This window comes from Ranitomeya imitator, chromosome 7 (assembly GCF_032444005.1).
Source record: "Ranitomeya imitator isolate aRanImi1 chromosome 7, aRanImi1.pri, whole genome shotgun sequence".
NCBI classification, from domain to species: Eukaryota; Metazoa; Chordata; class Amphibia; order Anura; family Dendrobatidae; genus Ranitomeya; species Ranitomeya imitator.
This window is the reverse complement of record NC_091288.1, coordinates 15929836-15945241: the sequence shown is the minus strand read 5'-3', so window position 1 is coordinate 15945241 and position 15406 is coordinate 15929836. Positions and strand designations below refer to the sequence as shown.

The window sequence follows — 15406 nt, the reverse complement described above, 5'->3', positions numbered from 1 at the left end:
GAGTGTGGCCCTTGGTATAGTGGTTCCCCACTCAGGACGACATGTGGCCATATTGCTGCTCTGTTTTGTATGGAGGGGTAATACTCTAGTGCATGAGGCTTTACAGTCTTTCCGGCTTAATGATGCTTGTGACTATTATGCAGATTATTCGGTTGTAATCTGATACTGACGCTGTGTTGATGACTATTGATACATTTGTTGATACTTCACAACCAGTCTGCTGTTTCTATAACTACTTCTGACACATTGTATCAAGTTCTAAAGCCTTTTCTCTTTTTTTTCTAGACAATGACAAACTGGTATTTAGGATACATTGTACTGGTTTGATTGTTTATTGCTGGGGACATTGTGTCTTGGAGACGTATCACCAGCGTTACACGGCCAGTCTTCCAATCAATGTGTCCCGTTACGGGGACAGTCCTGCCTCCCACATTATATAATGATCACGTCTTGGCAGCCACAGCTTCACACTCAGAGACTATACCAGGGATTACACATCTACATCATGGTGAGTGGCACACAGACACTTTGGTCTGTATCTAATAGGATTCAAACTATGTTCAAATTGCATTTTAGACAACCGTCAGTGGTTCCATCGGGCTTATGTCTGAAACCCTGGAAAATGGGATGTTTGCACCAATGGGGCCATTGACTGTAATCATGCAGATGGATTCACTTTGTGCTATGTCAGACATAATTTTCGGCAGTATACACTTACGTTTTTGTTACTTTTTTTTTTTTTTTACCTCTTGGCAATAAGAAACTTGCCTAAAAAAAGGAAGTTTTGCTTGGTTTTTGTTACTTTTTTTGCTTTGTTTTTGCCTCTTGTGCATGCTGATAAAGTTTAGTGAAAAAAGATTCTACTTCATCAGGTTTTGTTACAACAAAACGCAGCAAAAACTGATACTTGTGTTTTTGCAGCATTGTTTGCACCACCAATAGCTTCCAAAGGGTGAAAAATGCTGAAAAAAACGCTGAAAGAAGTGACATGCTGCACGCTGCAAAAACAAGGATTTGCACTAAATACTGAGGAGGACTAACAAAATTAGCTGTGTGTATGAGATTACAAAAATCTTATACACTTTGCTGGTACTGTAAAATGCAGCTGAAAATTTGCATAAAAAATGCATCAATAAAAGGCTGAAAAAAACACAATGTGTGACCATAGCCTTATACTCCAGAGCTGCAATCACAGTCAGCAAGATACAAGTCTTCTTGAGCACCAATAATGCAAAAGGCAACATTTTTTCTATAATACTTTACAATACCTGTTGTAAAGTCTACATTTCCAAGATTGGAAGCTCTCTTTAGCTCGGAGGCCTGCAGAATTGTGAATGCAGCTCTGGAGTTCAATTCTATAATTTATCAATGTAGCAGTTAGTGATGAATACGAAGTTTCAGATACTTTGGGGCTCTTAGATCAAGACCCTTGTCTTGCCCTCCCCCCTCCATCTCCTTCTCCCTCTCCGCTTTGGCTTGACAAAGGAAACGCATGTTCACTGCAGCACAATGGTTACAAACAGGCCTTATAGGCATCAGGCTCCACGTATGAGAGCAACTTCTGCACCACTTATAGTTGTACTCTGGGTTCAACTACACTACCTGGGCTTCTTATGCCCATTGGACCCTGGTTTATGGCGGCAAGATGTAGTACAATCAGAAACACTAGCGGAAGCAGACTGAAAAAGGGCCCCTATGCAAGGAGAATATATGGTCCAAAACTCATCATAATGCACAGATCCACCTGCTTTGGCGGTGGTAGTGGCCCCCTGACCTCTTGGACGGTGGACCCCAGTACGGCTGCACAGGTTGCTCCAATGATATGACCGCCCCTCATCAGAGGCACAACCCATGCCTCATTCTGTTAATCCTTTTAAAGTTATTTCATAGAAACATTCAGTGACAATCTGCAGCTTCATCCCCCTACTCCCTATTCACTATTTTCCTCTAGGGTCTCTCTTTCCTTCAATCTGTAACTTGCTTTTTCAGAGAATCTTCTACCCACCTTGAAGATTTCAACATACTGACCAACTGAATCGGTTATTAAACCGTGCGCTGAGTCAAAAAGTGTCTTCTACTTTTTTGTTTAAAAACTCATAGCTTTATTGAAAAACACATTACACATAAAAAATCTTTAAAACAATACCTCTGAACCACAATAGACAGAATAACTGACAAATACGCGTTTTAAACAAATGTTGTTTCAGCAGATCCTTAATATGTTAATCAACGAATTTATGGGTTAGCTTATAGAGTCATGCATATGTGAAAAACACCGGGATTACACTTGAACCAGTATAGAAATACGAGCTGCTATCAATAACTATTGAGTAAGCTTAATGCTAACGCTATGCTATTCACTTAATAAGCACTGAAATCATCTATATATAAAGTGAACTGAGCTCCTATACAGCAAATTGCAATTCATTTACTGCTCAAGTGTATCCACACCAGCAGGACCTCAAAAGTCCATGCAATCTAGCAATCTAGCCAATTACCATCAGTGTAACCTGCTGTTATCAACATACGGTACATCCAACCACATAACTCAAAACAAAATTGGCAAAAATGCATATTACCCAAATAGTCGGTGGTCTCTGCTAACAGCCGCGTGGCACGCTTACTCCTTGTCAGACCCCGACGCGCGTTTCGCGACAGCTTCCACCTTGAAGATTGCAGAAGTCCCTATTTATGGCCAGTAGCTCTGATGACTATGCAGAATGTCCCAAGATGCATTGTCTGTGGCGTAATTTTATGGGGTGCAGGGCCAGCAGTTACACCTGGAACTTAAGGGGGTACAAAAGGTCACTTTGACCTTTACATAAGACTAATACTAAAAACTGGTGATAGTTGAAGGCAACTTTGTCACAGGAGCTTCATTACGCCATTGTGCATTGCGCAGACATCACAGAGGCAGGGTTGGCCATCACATCTGTCAAACGTCAAAGTAATATAGATAATTCCATGTTCTGAGCGGGAATCTAGAGAAAGACAGATGCAGATCCAAGACACAGAAAGCAGCAGTGCGGCGGCAGACTGTGCCCTGTGCAGCGGCATGCATGTCACAGGCTATGAGTAACCTGACTGTATGGAGGGGAACATATATTATCATGCAGAATCCTAAAAGAGTCTAAAATGATACTAGACGTCATGATTACAAGTGACGATCCATATGGGCTTCACTGGAAATTCTATTTAAGAAGATCTCAAGATATATTGTATTCTCATAAGATAAAGTAACTGGACTGCCTTATAGAATTCAGATTACATATGTTTGTTCATGTTTTCACACCCGATCCTTATACGTTTATAGAGAGAATGTATCTCAGTCCACGTTGGCCAGGCCGGAGTCCAGATGGGCAATGCCTGCTGGGAGTTGTACTGCCTGGAACACGGTATCCAGCCGGACGGGCAGATGCCCAGTGATAAGACCATCGGTGGAGGAGATGATTCCTTCAATACCTTCTTCAGTGAGACAGGGGCTGGTAAACACGTCCCCCGCGCTGTGTTTGTGGACCTGGAGCCCACTGTGATCGGTGAGTACATCGGTTGATTGTCTATGACCACGAGTAGAATAGATGTCAGTGGAGATCTGAAGATATGAGAGGGGCGGTCAGTTCTTGATCTCAAATAGAAACCTCTATTATCTATCTCCTACAGACGAGGTGAGAACTGGAACCTACAGACAACTGTTCCACCCTGAGCAGCTCATCACCGGCAAGGAAGATGCCGCCAATAACTACGCCCGTGGCCATTACACCATTGGCAAAGAGATCATTGACCTGGTGCTGGACAGGACCCGCAAGCTGGTGAGTTACGATACGATACGATACGATACACTTTATTGATCCCGTGGGAAATTATGGTATCACAGCAGCACAACTTAAATCATAAAAATCATAAAGGAATTACATAGTTGACATGACAGTTTGTTGACAGAAGAACATTATACATTAGAATAGGACATACACAACAAGTGAACTGAAATGTAGAGAAATAAGTAGACATTCACCTTGGTGGTTTAACCCTAATGTCAATGTCAATGTCAATGTTCATGGAGATGTGTTCATGTATTCTGCTATATTGAACCCAAAGTAACAATACAGATAGTAGGATATAGAGAAGACGTCTTAAGAGATAAATAATTGGGGTGGAGTTTTTAATCCTCAACGCTTTAGAGAAATGTCTTCTCTAAGTTTAATTTTCTTTTGTGTCATTTCTCCATCAGGCGGATCAGTGCACAGGTCTCCAGGGTTTCCTCATCTTCCACAGTTTCGGTGGTGGTACTGGATCAGGCTTCACCTCCCTCTTGATGGAACGTCTCTCCGTTGACTATGGCAAGAAGTCCAAGCTGGAGTTCTCCGTCTACCCTGCCCCCCAGATCTCCACCGCTGTGGTTGAGCCATACAACTCCATCCTCACCACGCACACCACACTGGAGCACTCAGACTGCGCCTTCATGGTGGACAATGAGGCCATCTATGACATCTGCCGCAGAAACCTGGACATTGAGCGCCCGACCTACACCAACCTGAACCGTCTGATCGGTCAGATCGTGTCCTCCATCACAGCCTCTCTCAGGTTTGATGGTGCTCTGAATGTGGACTTGACAGAGTTTCAAACCAACCTGGTGCCCTACCCTCGTATCCACTTCCCCCTGGCCACCTATGCCCCCGTCATCTCTGCAGAGAAAGCTTACCATGAGCAGCTCACAGTGGCTGAGATCACCAACGCTTGTTTTGAGCCAGCCAACCAGATGGTGAAATGTGACCCCAGACATGGCAAATACATGGCTTGCTGTATGCTTTATCGTGGTGATGTTGTCCCCAAGGATGTCAATGCCGCCATTGCCACCATAAAGACCAAGCGCACCATCCAGTTTGTGGACTGGTGCCCAACAGGGTTCAAAGTTGGAATCAATTATCAACCACCAACTGTGGTTCCCGGTGGAGACCTGGCCAAGGTGCAGCGCGCTGTGTGCATGCTGAGTAACACCACCGCCATTGCCGAGGCCTGGGCTCGCCTGGACCACAAGTTTGACCTCATGTACGCCAAGCGAGCCTTCGTGCACTGGTATGTGGGAGAGGGCATGGAGGAGGGAGAGTTCTCTGAGGCTCGGGAGGACATGGCCGCCCTGGAGAAGGATTACGAAGAGGTCGGCACTGATAGCGTGGAAGGAGAGGGGGAAGGAGAGGAGGGAGAAGAGTATTAAATGTTCGTGCAATCATCTATTAGTGCAATAAACAATAATTCTCTGCAGAAATATTTGGTTGAAGCTGCTACATTCTGTAATTTATAGTTTTCGTGTGTCAGTAACAATCATCACATTCACAAAGGCTTCACATAGAGGAGGTAACACAATGAATATGTCGGCGCCCACAAAGCATAAAGCCTGATATTATGAATGATAAATTGTTTCTTTCCTTCCTTCATCTGGAGACTATTTCCCCTTCCCCTTGATGAAGATTATGGAAGTGGAACTGAAAATAAAGTAATTTTGAGATTATTCAAGACTGCAAAGTCCAAAAATTCTTGAGTGGCATCCATAATAATCTAAACTCAAGTGTAATAGGTTACAGCAAATGAGCTGTTATACTGTCAGTAAATGTTTGTATTTGGGATTTAGGTTGCTTTTAGAGAAATGTCCCCCTATTAACCCCAGCTCCAAACAAAATGAAATTCAAGGTTACGCAATGAATGTTTCTGTTTAACTTTGAAAGACAATTAGAAATTAGTCAGCACAAATAAGTATTTAACGATAGTTTGTAGTGGACAAACAGCTATTGTTTGATCACATTTTTATCAACAATTAGCAATCTGCTATCTTCTATTCAAGTTAAGGTACCATCACATTAAACGACGCTGCAGCGATATAGACAACGATGCCGATCGCTGCAGCGTCGCTGTGTGGTCGCTGGAGAGCTATCACACAGAAAACTCTCCAGCGACCAACTATGCGAAGTCCCCTGGTAACCAGGGTAAACATCAGGTTACTAAGCGCAGGGCCGCACTTAGTAACCCGATATTTACCCTGGTTACCATTGTAAATGTAAAAAAAAACCAAACAAACACTACATACTTACATTCCGGTGTCTATCGCGTCCCCCGGCGTCCGCTTCCCTGCACTGTGTAAGCGCCGGACATAAAGCAGAGCGGTGACGTCACCGCTGTGCTCTGCTTTACGGCCGGCTGGCGCTGACTCAGGATGCAGGAGGAGTGCAGGGAAGCGGACGCCGGGGTACGCGACAGACACCGGAATGTAAGTATGTAAGTGTTTGGGTTTTTTTACATTTACAATGGTAACCAGGGTAAACATCGGGTTACTAAGCGCGGCCCTGCGCTTAGTAACCCGATGTTTACCCTGGTTACCAGTGAAGACATCGCTGAATCGGCGTCACACACGCCGATTCAGCGATGTCTGCGGGTGATCCAGCGACGAAATAAAGTTCTGGCCTTCTAGCTCCGACCAGCGATGTCACAGCAGGATCCTGATCGCTGCTGCGTGTCAAACACAACGATATCGCTATCCAGGACGCTGCAACGTCACGGATCGCTATCGTTATCGTTCTAAAGTTGCTCAGTGTGAAGGTACCTTTACACATAGGCACGGATTAGAGGGTGGTGGGATTGTTTCTGAATTCTCACCTGAATATGTCTGGTTGAGAAACGTTATAAAGCTACTTGCAATACATACTAATTCTTGTAAAATTTCTGCTATTTTGAAACCTAAGGGGTAAGGTTCCTCCTTGTGGAGAGTGACAAGCCAGGTCTGACATGTCAGTATGAGGAAAATTAAATGCCATGCATTCTCCTCTGGGAAATTAAATATGCAAATTGCCTTTTCAGAGAGAAAGAGGAATTGAACTCTAGTGCCACCTAGTGGAAATTATAGGGGATATTTTGAAAAAAGATTTGGAAAACAAATGCAGCCAATAACTCCACTCTAATCCAAGGGCTTTGTTGGTCATTGCAGCTCAGCCTCCCATTTAGTTGAATGTTGCTAAAGCTACAAAATCAAAGTGAACCCAGTAAAGTTAGTAGCACTATTTCTTTAAGAGACAAGTAGACCTTTTTTTTTCTTTTTAATCCTGGTCAATTTAAAGGAAGTCAGTGCAGCATTCTGATTGCTTACTGATAAAGCACTTTAAAGACAACAGTGACACCTACAGCTCACGATGTGCTACTACACTCATTGATTATTTAAAGGGCTCTTGCCAAGTCCAGAAACGCTATTTACATGCAGATAAAAGGGTAATCTGCAGGTAAATAGCATTTAAATTCTGTCTGGAGCAGTGGCAACAGTGAGGAATTTAAGTTATATACTCCCTGCAGCTGCTTGCTTCCAGACATTGAGCCCTACAGGGAGCAGTTACAGTGTCTGTGATCACTCCATCTAGCAATTTGATTGACAACACGTTTTGACATGCGCACACGCTGAAAAACACGTTGCCAATAAAAGTGTCAGGGAGTGATCACAGCACACTCCTAGTACAGACCAATGTCTGTGATTGCTCCCTGCACCGTTCCAATGACTTATAGTGAGCGGCTAAAGGTTTAATCAGAGAAAATGACTTTTTAGGAAGCACAGAGATTGGACTGCAGAGGACGGGTGTAATGTTATTTTCTCAGATGATGCTTATTGAGACTGTAGGTGACATCTGGAAGAATGATTGCCTGGAGAAAACAAGGTGAGCGCTACCATGAGTCCTGTGTCTGCCAAGACTATGTGTCCTGACTGAGACCATTCATGGGGGGTTTCAGCTCAGTCACAATTTTGCCTAAGAACACAGCCATGACTAAAGAATGGGATCTAAACTTCCACCAAGAAGAACTTCTCCTAACAATCCAGGAGCAATGTGGTGATCAACAATGTTTTTGTTTGCAGCATGATGGAGAAAGTCATAACTAAGTGACTCAATAATACATTGATACTTATGGTGCATGGTCAGGAAACTCCCCATATCGCATCCCATTGAGTACCTGCAGTCAATCATCAAAAAGCGACAAACGGAAAACCATAAAATTGTGATAACTCCGAGCTGTGACAAGACAAGAACGGGCGGTCATTAGTCAGGATTTGATCCCAGAAGCCGATATCCAGCTGTCGAGGCAGCGGGCAGAAGTCTAGAGAAATAAGGGGCATTTATCAAGTCTTTACAGAAATTTAATATATTTGTCAATAAAAGTGTAAACACTTATGAAATGTTTATAATTGTACTTCAGTTTTTGTAGAAATATCCAACTAAGAGAGTGGAAACACATTGAAGCCACAAAATGTAAAAGCCAACATTTGTCTCAGTCTCAAAACTTTTGGCCACAACCGTACATAGTGTATTCTACTCTGCACACTGTTTATATATCCAGCCACCACCAGAGCTGATAACAACGGATCGTAGGCTGCCGGGGGTCGGACCTCCACTTAAATAATTATATTTAGAATGATACATGGTTTCCTCCCTCCATGCTGAGACTATGTATATATTATATGACACATAATACAGGTGCTTCTCACAAAATTAGAATATCAACAAAAAGTTAATTTATTTCAGTTCTTCAATACAAAAAGTGAATCTCATATATTCTATAGAGTCATTACACGCAGAGTGATCTATTTCACTTGTTTATTTCTGCTAATGTTGATGATTATGGCTTACAGCCAATGAAAACCCAAAAGTCATTATCTCAGTAAATTAGAAAAATTAACAAAGTGCTGTTGATTGGAAGGGGCTTGAGTCCTGAGACGGCCACCAATTGCTTAAAACACCACTCTGAGGTACACAACTCCTGCAAGAACACGCACACAGAGAAATGTACTGACTGTTATAATCCAAAGGGGTAAAATTATAAACTTATTGAGTCTTGTAAGACAGTGACAGCTGTGGCCCCTGCCCAACCCACGTAGCAGATTATACACTCAAGTACAGGCTTACCTGAATACACTAGGCCTCATTTATCAAAACTGACTGTGTGTTGCCCATAGCAACCAATCACAGTACAGCTTTCATTTGACCAGAGCTGCTTAGAAAATGAAAGATGAGCTGTGATTGGTTGCTATGGACATCATTAAGGGCAACAGAAAAGGTAACAGATCATAAATATGTAAACGTGATGAATGTGTTCTACAGCCCCAGAATATGACACCCGACTGCTAAGTCCACACCACACAAGAGACTAAGGCAGGGATCACACATGTGACAAATACGTCCGAGTCTCGCATGGTAAAACCCGGCATTGCCGCTGTCACTCAGGAGCGGAGCGTCGGCCGCATGTATTGCTATGCGGCCAACGCTTAGCTCCTGAGTGACGGCGGCAATGCCGGGTATTACCATGCGAGACTCGGACGTATTTCTCGCATGTGTGATCCCGGCTTAACTGTGTAAAATAAGCGCAGGTCACCTATGTCAGCACATACACAAGCATGACTAACACAGGAATAGCAGGCGTGTCATCCCTAAAATATATATATACTGATCTATATATATTATGTAATGCCAAGGGTCAAATATGGTGTAATACATAAAACGCCATATGACATAGCGGAGACCACCAGTGCCAACCGGATGGCAAAATGTGACCCCCAACATGGCAAATGCATGGTTTGTTACTCTGGGGGTGTCAATACTGAGGTCAAATTCAAACGTCTGAGCATAGACCTCGATGCAGGGACTGGCTGTGGGTCTCAACAGCTTCGACAGCTGTATATACAGTGCGGACGAAAGTGTTGGCACCCTTGAAATTATTCCAAAACATGAAGTATTTCCTCTAGAACATTACTGCAATTACACATATTTTGTTATACCATGGCTCCCAACCGTCCCTCATACTGTGGGACTGTCCCGATTTTGAGGCTGTGCCCCGCAGTCCCGCACGGGACTCCACGCAGAAGCATCCGACATGCCCCTTGTATTAGGCCACGCCCTCCATAGATTCCTCTGGTTAGGTCACGCCCCCTCCGTATCTTCTTTCGGGGCGGTAGTTCAGAGAGGGAGAGAGGACATTCTGAGGTATATGTGTGTGTGTGTGTGTCATGCAGCTGGCCCTGCTGTGCTTACAGTACAAGACATTATAACCAGGAGTAGTGGCAGCAGTTAGAGCAATACAGTTAGTCATATGCACAGTATATATATATATATATATATATATATATGTATCCTCTATATACTACAGCAGTTATGGAGTGGAGCCAGTAGATAGTGGTGTTGTCAGAGTGCATGCAGAGTTCGCAGAGCTGGGCTACATTGCAATGTGCAGGATCTGTGAGGCAGCAGTATAGACAGCGACAGGTGGTGAAATCTTTGCCTGCATTGTAAGCTGCTGGGATACATCTACAGCCCTGACTGTACACTGGCATCGTCATCTGTGGCCACTATACAGTATGGAGCATCATGTGGGGCCATTATACAGTATGGAGCATCATGTGTGGCCATTATACAGTATGGAGCATCACGTGCGGTCATTATACAGCATGGAGCACTGTGTGGCCATTATACAGTATTGAGCATCATGTGTGGCCATTATACAGTATGGAGCACTGTGGGGCCATTATACAGTATGGAGCACTGTGTGGCCATTATACAGTATTGAGCATCATGTGTGGCCATTGTACACTATGGAGCACTGTGTGGCCATTATACGGTATGGAGCATCATGTGGGGCCATTGTACACTATGGAGCACTGTGTGGCCATTATACGGTATGGAGCATCATGTGGGGCAATTATAGAGTACGGAGCATCATGTGTGGCCATTATACAGTATGGAGCACTGTGTGGCCATTATACAGTATTGAGCATCATGTGGGGTCATTATACAGTATGGAGCACTGCGTGGCCATATTTTTTTCTGTTTATATAATTATTGTTTATGAAACAGTGTGATCAGCAGTACTAAATAGGTGTGGTTGGTGTTTGGATATGGGTGGGACTAGTTGTGAAATGGGTGTGGTCAGGGCGTGACCTAAAATTTGCCACTACCTTTGTCCCTCTTTGCCTTCTTCAAAAGTTCGGAGGTATGGTTATACACGTTTATTTCCTTTTTGTGTATTGGAATAACATTAAAAAAAACGAGAGAATTAAAGGCATCATTTCACACAAAACCCCAAAAATGAGCCGGACAAAATTGTTGTCATGTTGTGAGACTCATTTCACGTACAACCTCATTCCATGTACCCGATTAGGATATTGGTCCATCATAGAGGGAGGTCCGCCAGGGTCTGCAGGCAAAATGAAGCCAGCTCATTACGGGGGAATACAGAAGTACATTATATTCTGGGTGATCATCTGATCCCTACCGAGGACAACCCCATGGCAGAACGTGAAGTTTTACATAATAATCCTGAATATTTGTGAATTTACGAATGATCCCCTCGTGATTTGATGTCCACGTGGCGTCCAAGCTTTAACATTTCTGTACAGCATGATGCAATCACATGAGGCATAAACTTAATTGTCTTCCTGTCTGTTACAATGTATCAGTGCAGGTAATATATGTCACAGAAGATTGCCTGATCCAGTTCATCAGCAAGCTGTGGCTCTCCAGCTGTTGAAAAATGACAAGTCAGCAGCTATAGTGTGAGCAGGAGATGAAGCTGCACCCAGGCCCCTGGGACCTAGGTGGGGCCCAAAAGTCCCTTTGGCTCATATTGAAATTGACCTCTTAACCCCTTCAAGACTCAGCCCTTTTTCGTTTTTGCGTTTTCGTTTTTCACTCCCCTCCTTCCCAGAGGCATAACTTTTTTATTTTTCTGTCAATTTGGCCATGTGAGGGCTTATTTTTTTGCGGGACGAGTTGTACTTTTGAATGACAACATTGGTTTTAGCATGTCTTGTACTAGAAAACGGGGGAAAAATTCCAAGTGTGGTGAAATTGCAAAAAAAATGCAATCCCACACTTGTTTTTTGTTTGGCTTTTTTTGCTAGGTTCACTAAATGCTAAAACTGACCTGCCATTGTGATTCTGTACGTCATTGCGAGTTCATAGACATCTAACATGTCTAGGTTATTTTTTATCTAAGTGGTAAAAAAAATTCCAAACTTTGCTAAAAAAAAAAAAAAATTGCACCATTTTCTGATACCGGTAGCGTTTCCATTTTTTGGGATCTTGGATCAGGTGAAGGATTATTTTTTGCGCACCGAGCTGACGTTTTAAATGATACCACTTTTGTGCAGATACGTTCTTTTGATTGCCCGTTATTGCATTTGAATGCAATGTTGTGGCGACCAAAAAAACTTAATTCTGGCGTTTTTAATTTTATTCTCGCTACGCCGTTTAGCGATTAGGTTAATCCTTTTTTTTAATTGATAGATCGGGCGATTCTGAACACGGCGATACCAAATATGTGTATGTTTGATTTTTTTTAATTGTTTTATTTTGAATGGGGCGAAAGGGGGGAGATTTAAACTTTTATATTTTTTTATTTTTTTCATATTTTTAAAACTTTTTTTTTTAACTTTTGCCATGCTTCAATAGCCTCCATGGGAGACTAGAAGCTGGCATAGCCTGATCGGCTCTGCTACATATCAGCGATCATCAGATCGCTCCTATGTAGCTGAATTGCAGGTGTGCTATGTGCGCCGATCACAGGGTGGCACTCACAGCAAGCTGGCATCAACAACCATAGAGGTCTCAAGGAGACCTCAGGTTGTCATGCCGACGCATCGCTGACCCCCGATCATGTGACGGGGGTCGGCGATGCGCGCATTTCCGGCCCGATGGCCGGAAGCGGTAGTTAAATGCCGCTGTCAGCGTTTGACAGCGGCATTTAACTAGTTAATAGCGGCAGGTGGATTGCGATTCCACCCGCCGCTATTGCGCGCACATGTCAGCTGTACAAAACAGCTACTAAGGCTACGTTCACACTAGTCCGTCGGTACGGGCCATCGTAAACCGTCGACCCGACGTACTGACAGACAGTGTGATTGATTAGCACAACGTGGGCAGCAGATGCCGTTTTACAACGCATCCGCTGCCCATTGTGAGTTCCGGGGAGGAGGGGGAGGAGTTTCGGCCGCGCATGCGCGGTCGAAAATGACAGACCCGATGCACAAAAAAGTTACACGGAACGTTTTTTGTGCGAAGCGGCCGCCAAAAACACGACGGATGCGACCTGTGGCAATGCGTCGCTAATGCAAGTCTATGGAGAAAAAACGCATCCTTCGGGCAACTGTGCAGGATGCGTTTTTTCTCTAAAACGACGCACTGCAGCGTCCGTCACACGACGCTAGTGTGAAAGTAGCCTTACTGCATTTTTCAGGAAGTATTGCACCCAAAATCTGCTCAAGTTTGTGCTGCTATTTGTCTTTTCTATTTAGATAGACAGATAATAATTAGATAGATAATAGAAGATAGATAGATAGATAGATAGATGATAGATAGATAGATATAGATAGATAGATGATAGATAATAGATAGATAGATGATAGATAGATAGATAGATGATAGATAGATAGATAGATAGATAGATAGATAGATAGATAGATAGATAGATAGATAGATAGCCTGACCAAAGAACTGAGGCGAGCTTCCAGGGCTGCTGAGCGCAGATGGAAAAGATCCCACTCCAACGAGCACTTCATCGCATTCAAACAGTCCCTCACTACTTTCAAGACCACACTCGCCACAGCTAAACAAACCTACTTCTCATCTCTCATATCCTCTCTCTCTCACAACCCTAAACAGTTATTCAACACCTTCAATTCTCTCCTCCGTCCCCCAGCACCTCCTCCCTCCCCACTTATCTCCGCTGAAGACTTTGCCTCATTTTTCAAGCAGAAGATTGATAGCATTAGAGACAGTTTTGGTCAACAACCCCCAATGCCCTTCCTCCCGATTTCCCAGCCCTCCACCTCCAAAACCAACTTCTCCACCATTACAGAAGATCTACTCTCCACTCTACTCTCAAGATCGCATCTCACCACCTGTGCACTTGACCCACTCCCATCCCACCTCATCCCAAACCTCACCACAGTCTTCATCCCAACCCTAACCCATCTCTTCAACCTATCACTAACAACTGGTGTTTTCCCCTCAAGCTTTAAACATGCCTCCATCACACCTATCCTCAAAAAGCCCTCTCTTGACCCATCCTCTGTATCTAGCTATCGCCCTATATCACTTCTCCCCTATGCCTCAAAACTACTGGAACAACACATTTACCTTGAACTGTCCTCCCATCTCTCTTCTTGCTCCCTCTTTGACCGCCTACAATCTGGCTTCAAGTCACACCACTCCACTGAAACTGCCCTAACTAAAGTCACCAATGACCTCTTAACCGCCAAGAGCAAGCGACACTACTCTATCCTCCTCCTCCTCGACCTGTCGGCTGCCTTTGACACAGTGGACCATTCCCTATTATTACAGACCCTCTCATCCCTTGGCATCACAGACTTGGCCCTATCCTGGATCTCATCATACCTAACAGACCGGACATTCAGCGTCTCCCACTCACACATCACCTCCTCACCTCGCCCTCTATCTGTCGGAGTCCCACAAGGTTCAGTCCTAGGGCCCCTGCTCTTCTCCATTTACACCTTTGGCCTGGGACAGCTCATAGAATCTCATGGCTTTCAGTATCATCTCTATGCTGATGACACACAGATCTACATCTCTGGACCAGATATCACCTCCCTTCTAACCAGAATCCCTCAATGTCTGTCTGCTATTTCATCCTTCTTCTCCGCTAGATTTCTAAAACTTAACATGGACAAAACAGAATTCATCGTCTTTCCCCCATCTCACGCGACCCCCCCAACGAACCTATCCATTACAGTAAATGGCTGCCCACTCTCCCCAGTCCCACAAGCTCGCTGCCTCGGGGTAATCCTTGACGCTGATCTCTCCTTCAAACCACACATCCAAGCCCTTTCCACTTCCTGCCACTTTCAACTCAAAAATATTTCACGAATCCGTTCATTCCTCAACCATGAATCTGCAAAAACCCTAGTCCATGCCCTCATCATCTCTCGCCTTGACTACTGCAACCTCCTGCTCTGTGGCCTCCCCTCTAACACTCTCGCACCCCTCCAATCTATTCTAAACTCTGCTGCCCGACTAATCCACCTGTCCCCCCACTATTCCCCGGCCTCTCCCCTCTGTCAATCCCTTCACTGGCTCCCCATGGCCAGAGACTCCAGTACAAAACCCTAACCATGGCGTACAAAGCCATCCACAACCTGTCTCCTCCATACATCTGTGACCTCGTCTCCCGGTACTTACCTACACGCAACCTCCGATCCTCTCAAGATCTCCATCTCTACTCCCCTCTTATCTCCTCTTCCCACAATCTTATACAAGATTTCTCTCGCGTATCACCCCTACTCTGGAACCCTCTACCCCAACACATCAGACTCTCGCTTACCATCGAAACCTTCAAAAAGAACCTGAAGACCCACCTCTTCCGACAAGCCTAC

The 15406-nt window shown here is 44.2% G+C and overlaps 1 protein-coding gene across 1 annotated transcript; it reads left to right on the top strand.

Moving 5' to 3' along the window:
* Positions 1 to 356: 356 nt before the first annotated feature.
* LOC138644433 (tubulin alpha-1A chain-like) lies at positions 357 to 5506 on the top strand. The gene is made up of 4 exons (XM_069732796.1): positions 357 to 508; positions 3314 to 3536; positions 3661 to 3809; positions 4229 to 5506. Exons 1-4 carry the CDS (start codon positions 440 to 442, stop codon positions 5210 to 5212), a joined length of 1425 nt encoding a protein of 474 aa, XP_069588897.1. The 5' UTR covers positions 357 to 439; the 3' UTR covers positions 5213 to 5506.
* Positions 5507 to 15406: the final 9900 nt, after the last annotated feature.

Coding starts and splice junctions, on each gene's coding strand:
- LOC138644433 (XM_069732796.1), top strand. CDS start 440: ATGATCACGTCTTGGCAGCCACAGCTTCACACTCAGAGACTATACCAG. Junction 509..3,313: donor GATTACACATCTACATCATG/GTGAGTGGCACA, acceptor ATACGTTTATAG/AGAGAATGTATCTCAGTCCA. Junction 3,537..3,660: donor CCTGGAGCCCACTGTGATCG/GTGAGTACATCG, acceptor TATCTCCTACAG/ACGAGGTGAGAACTGGAACC.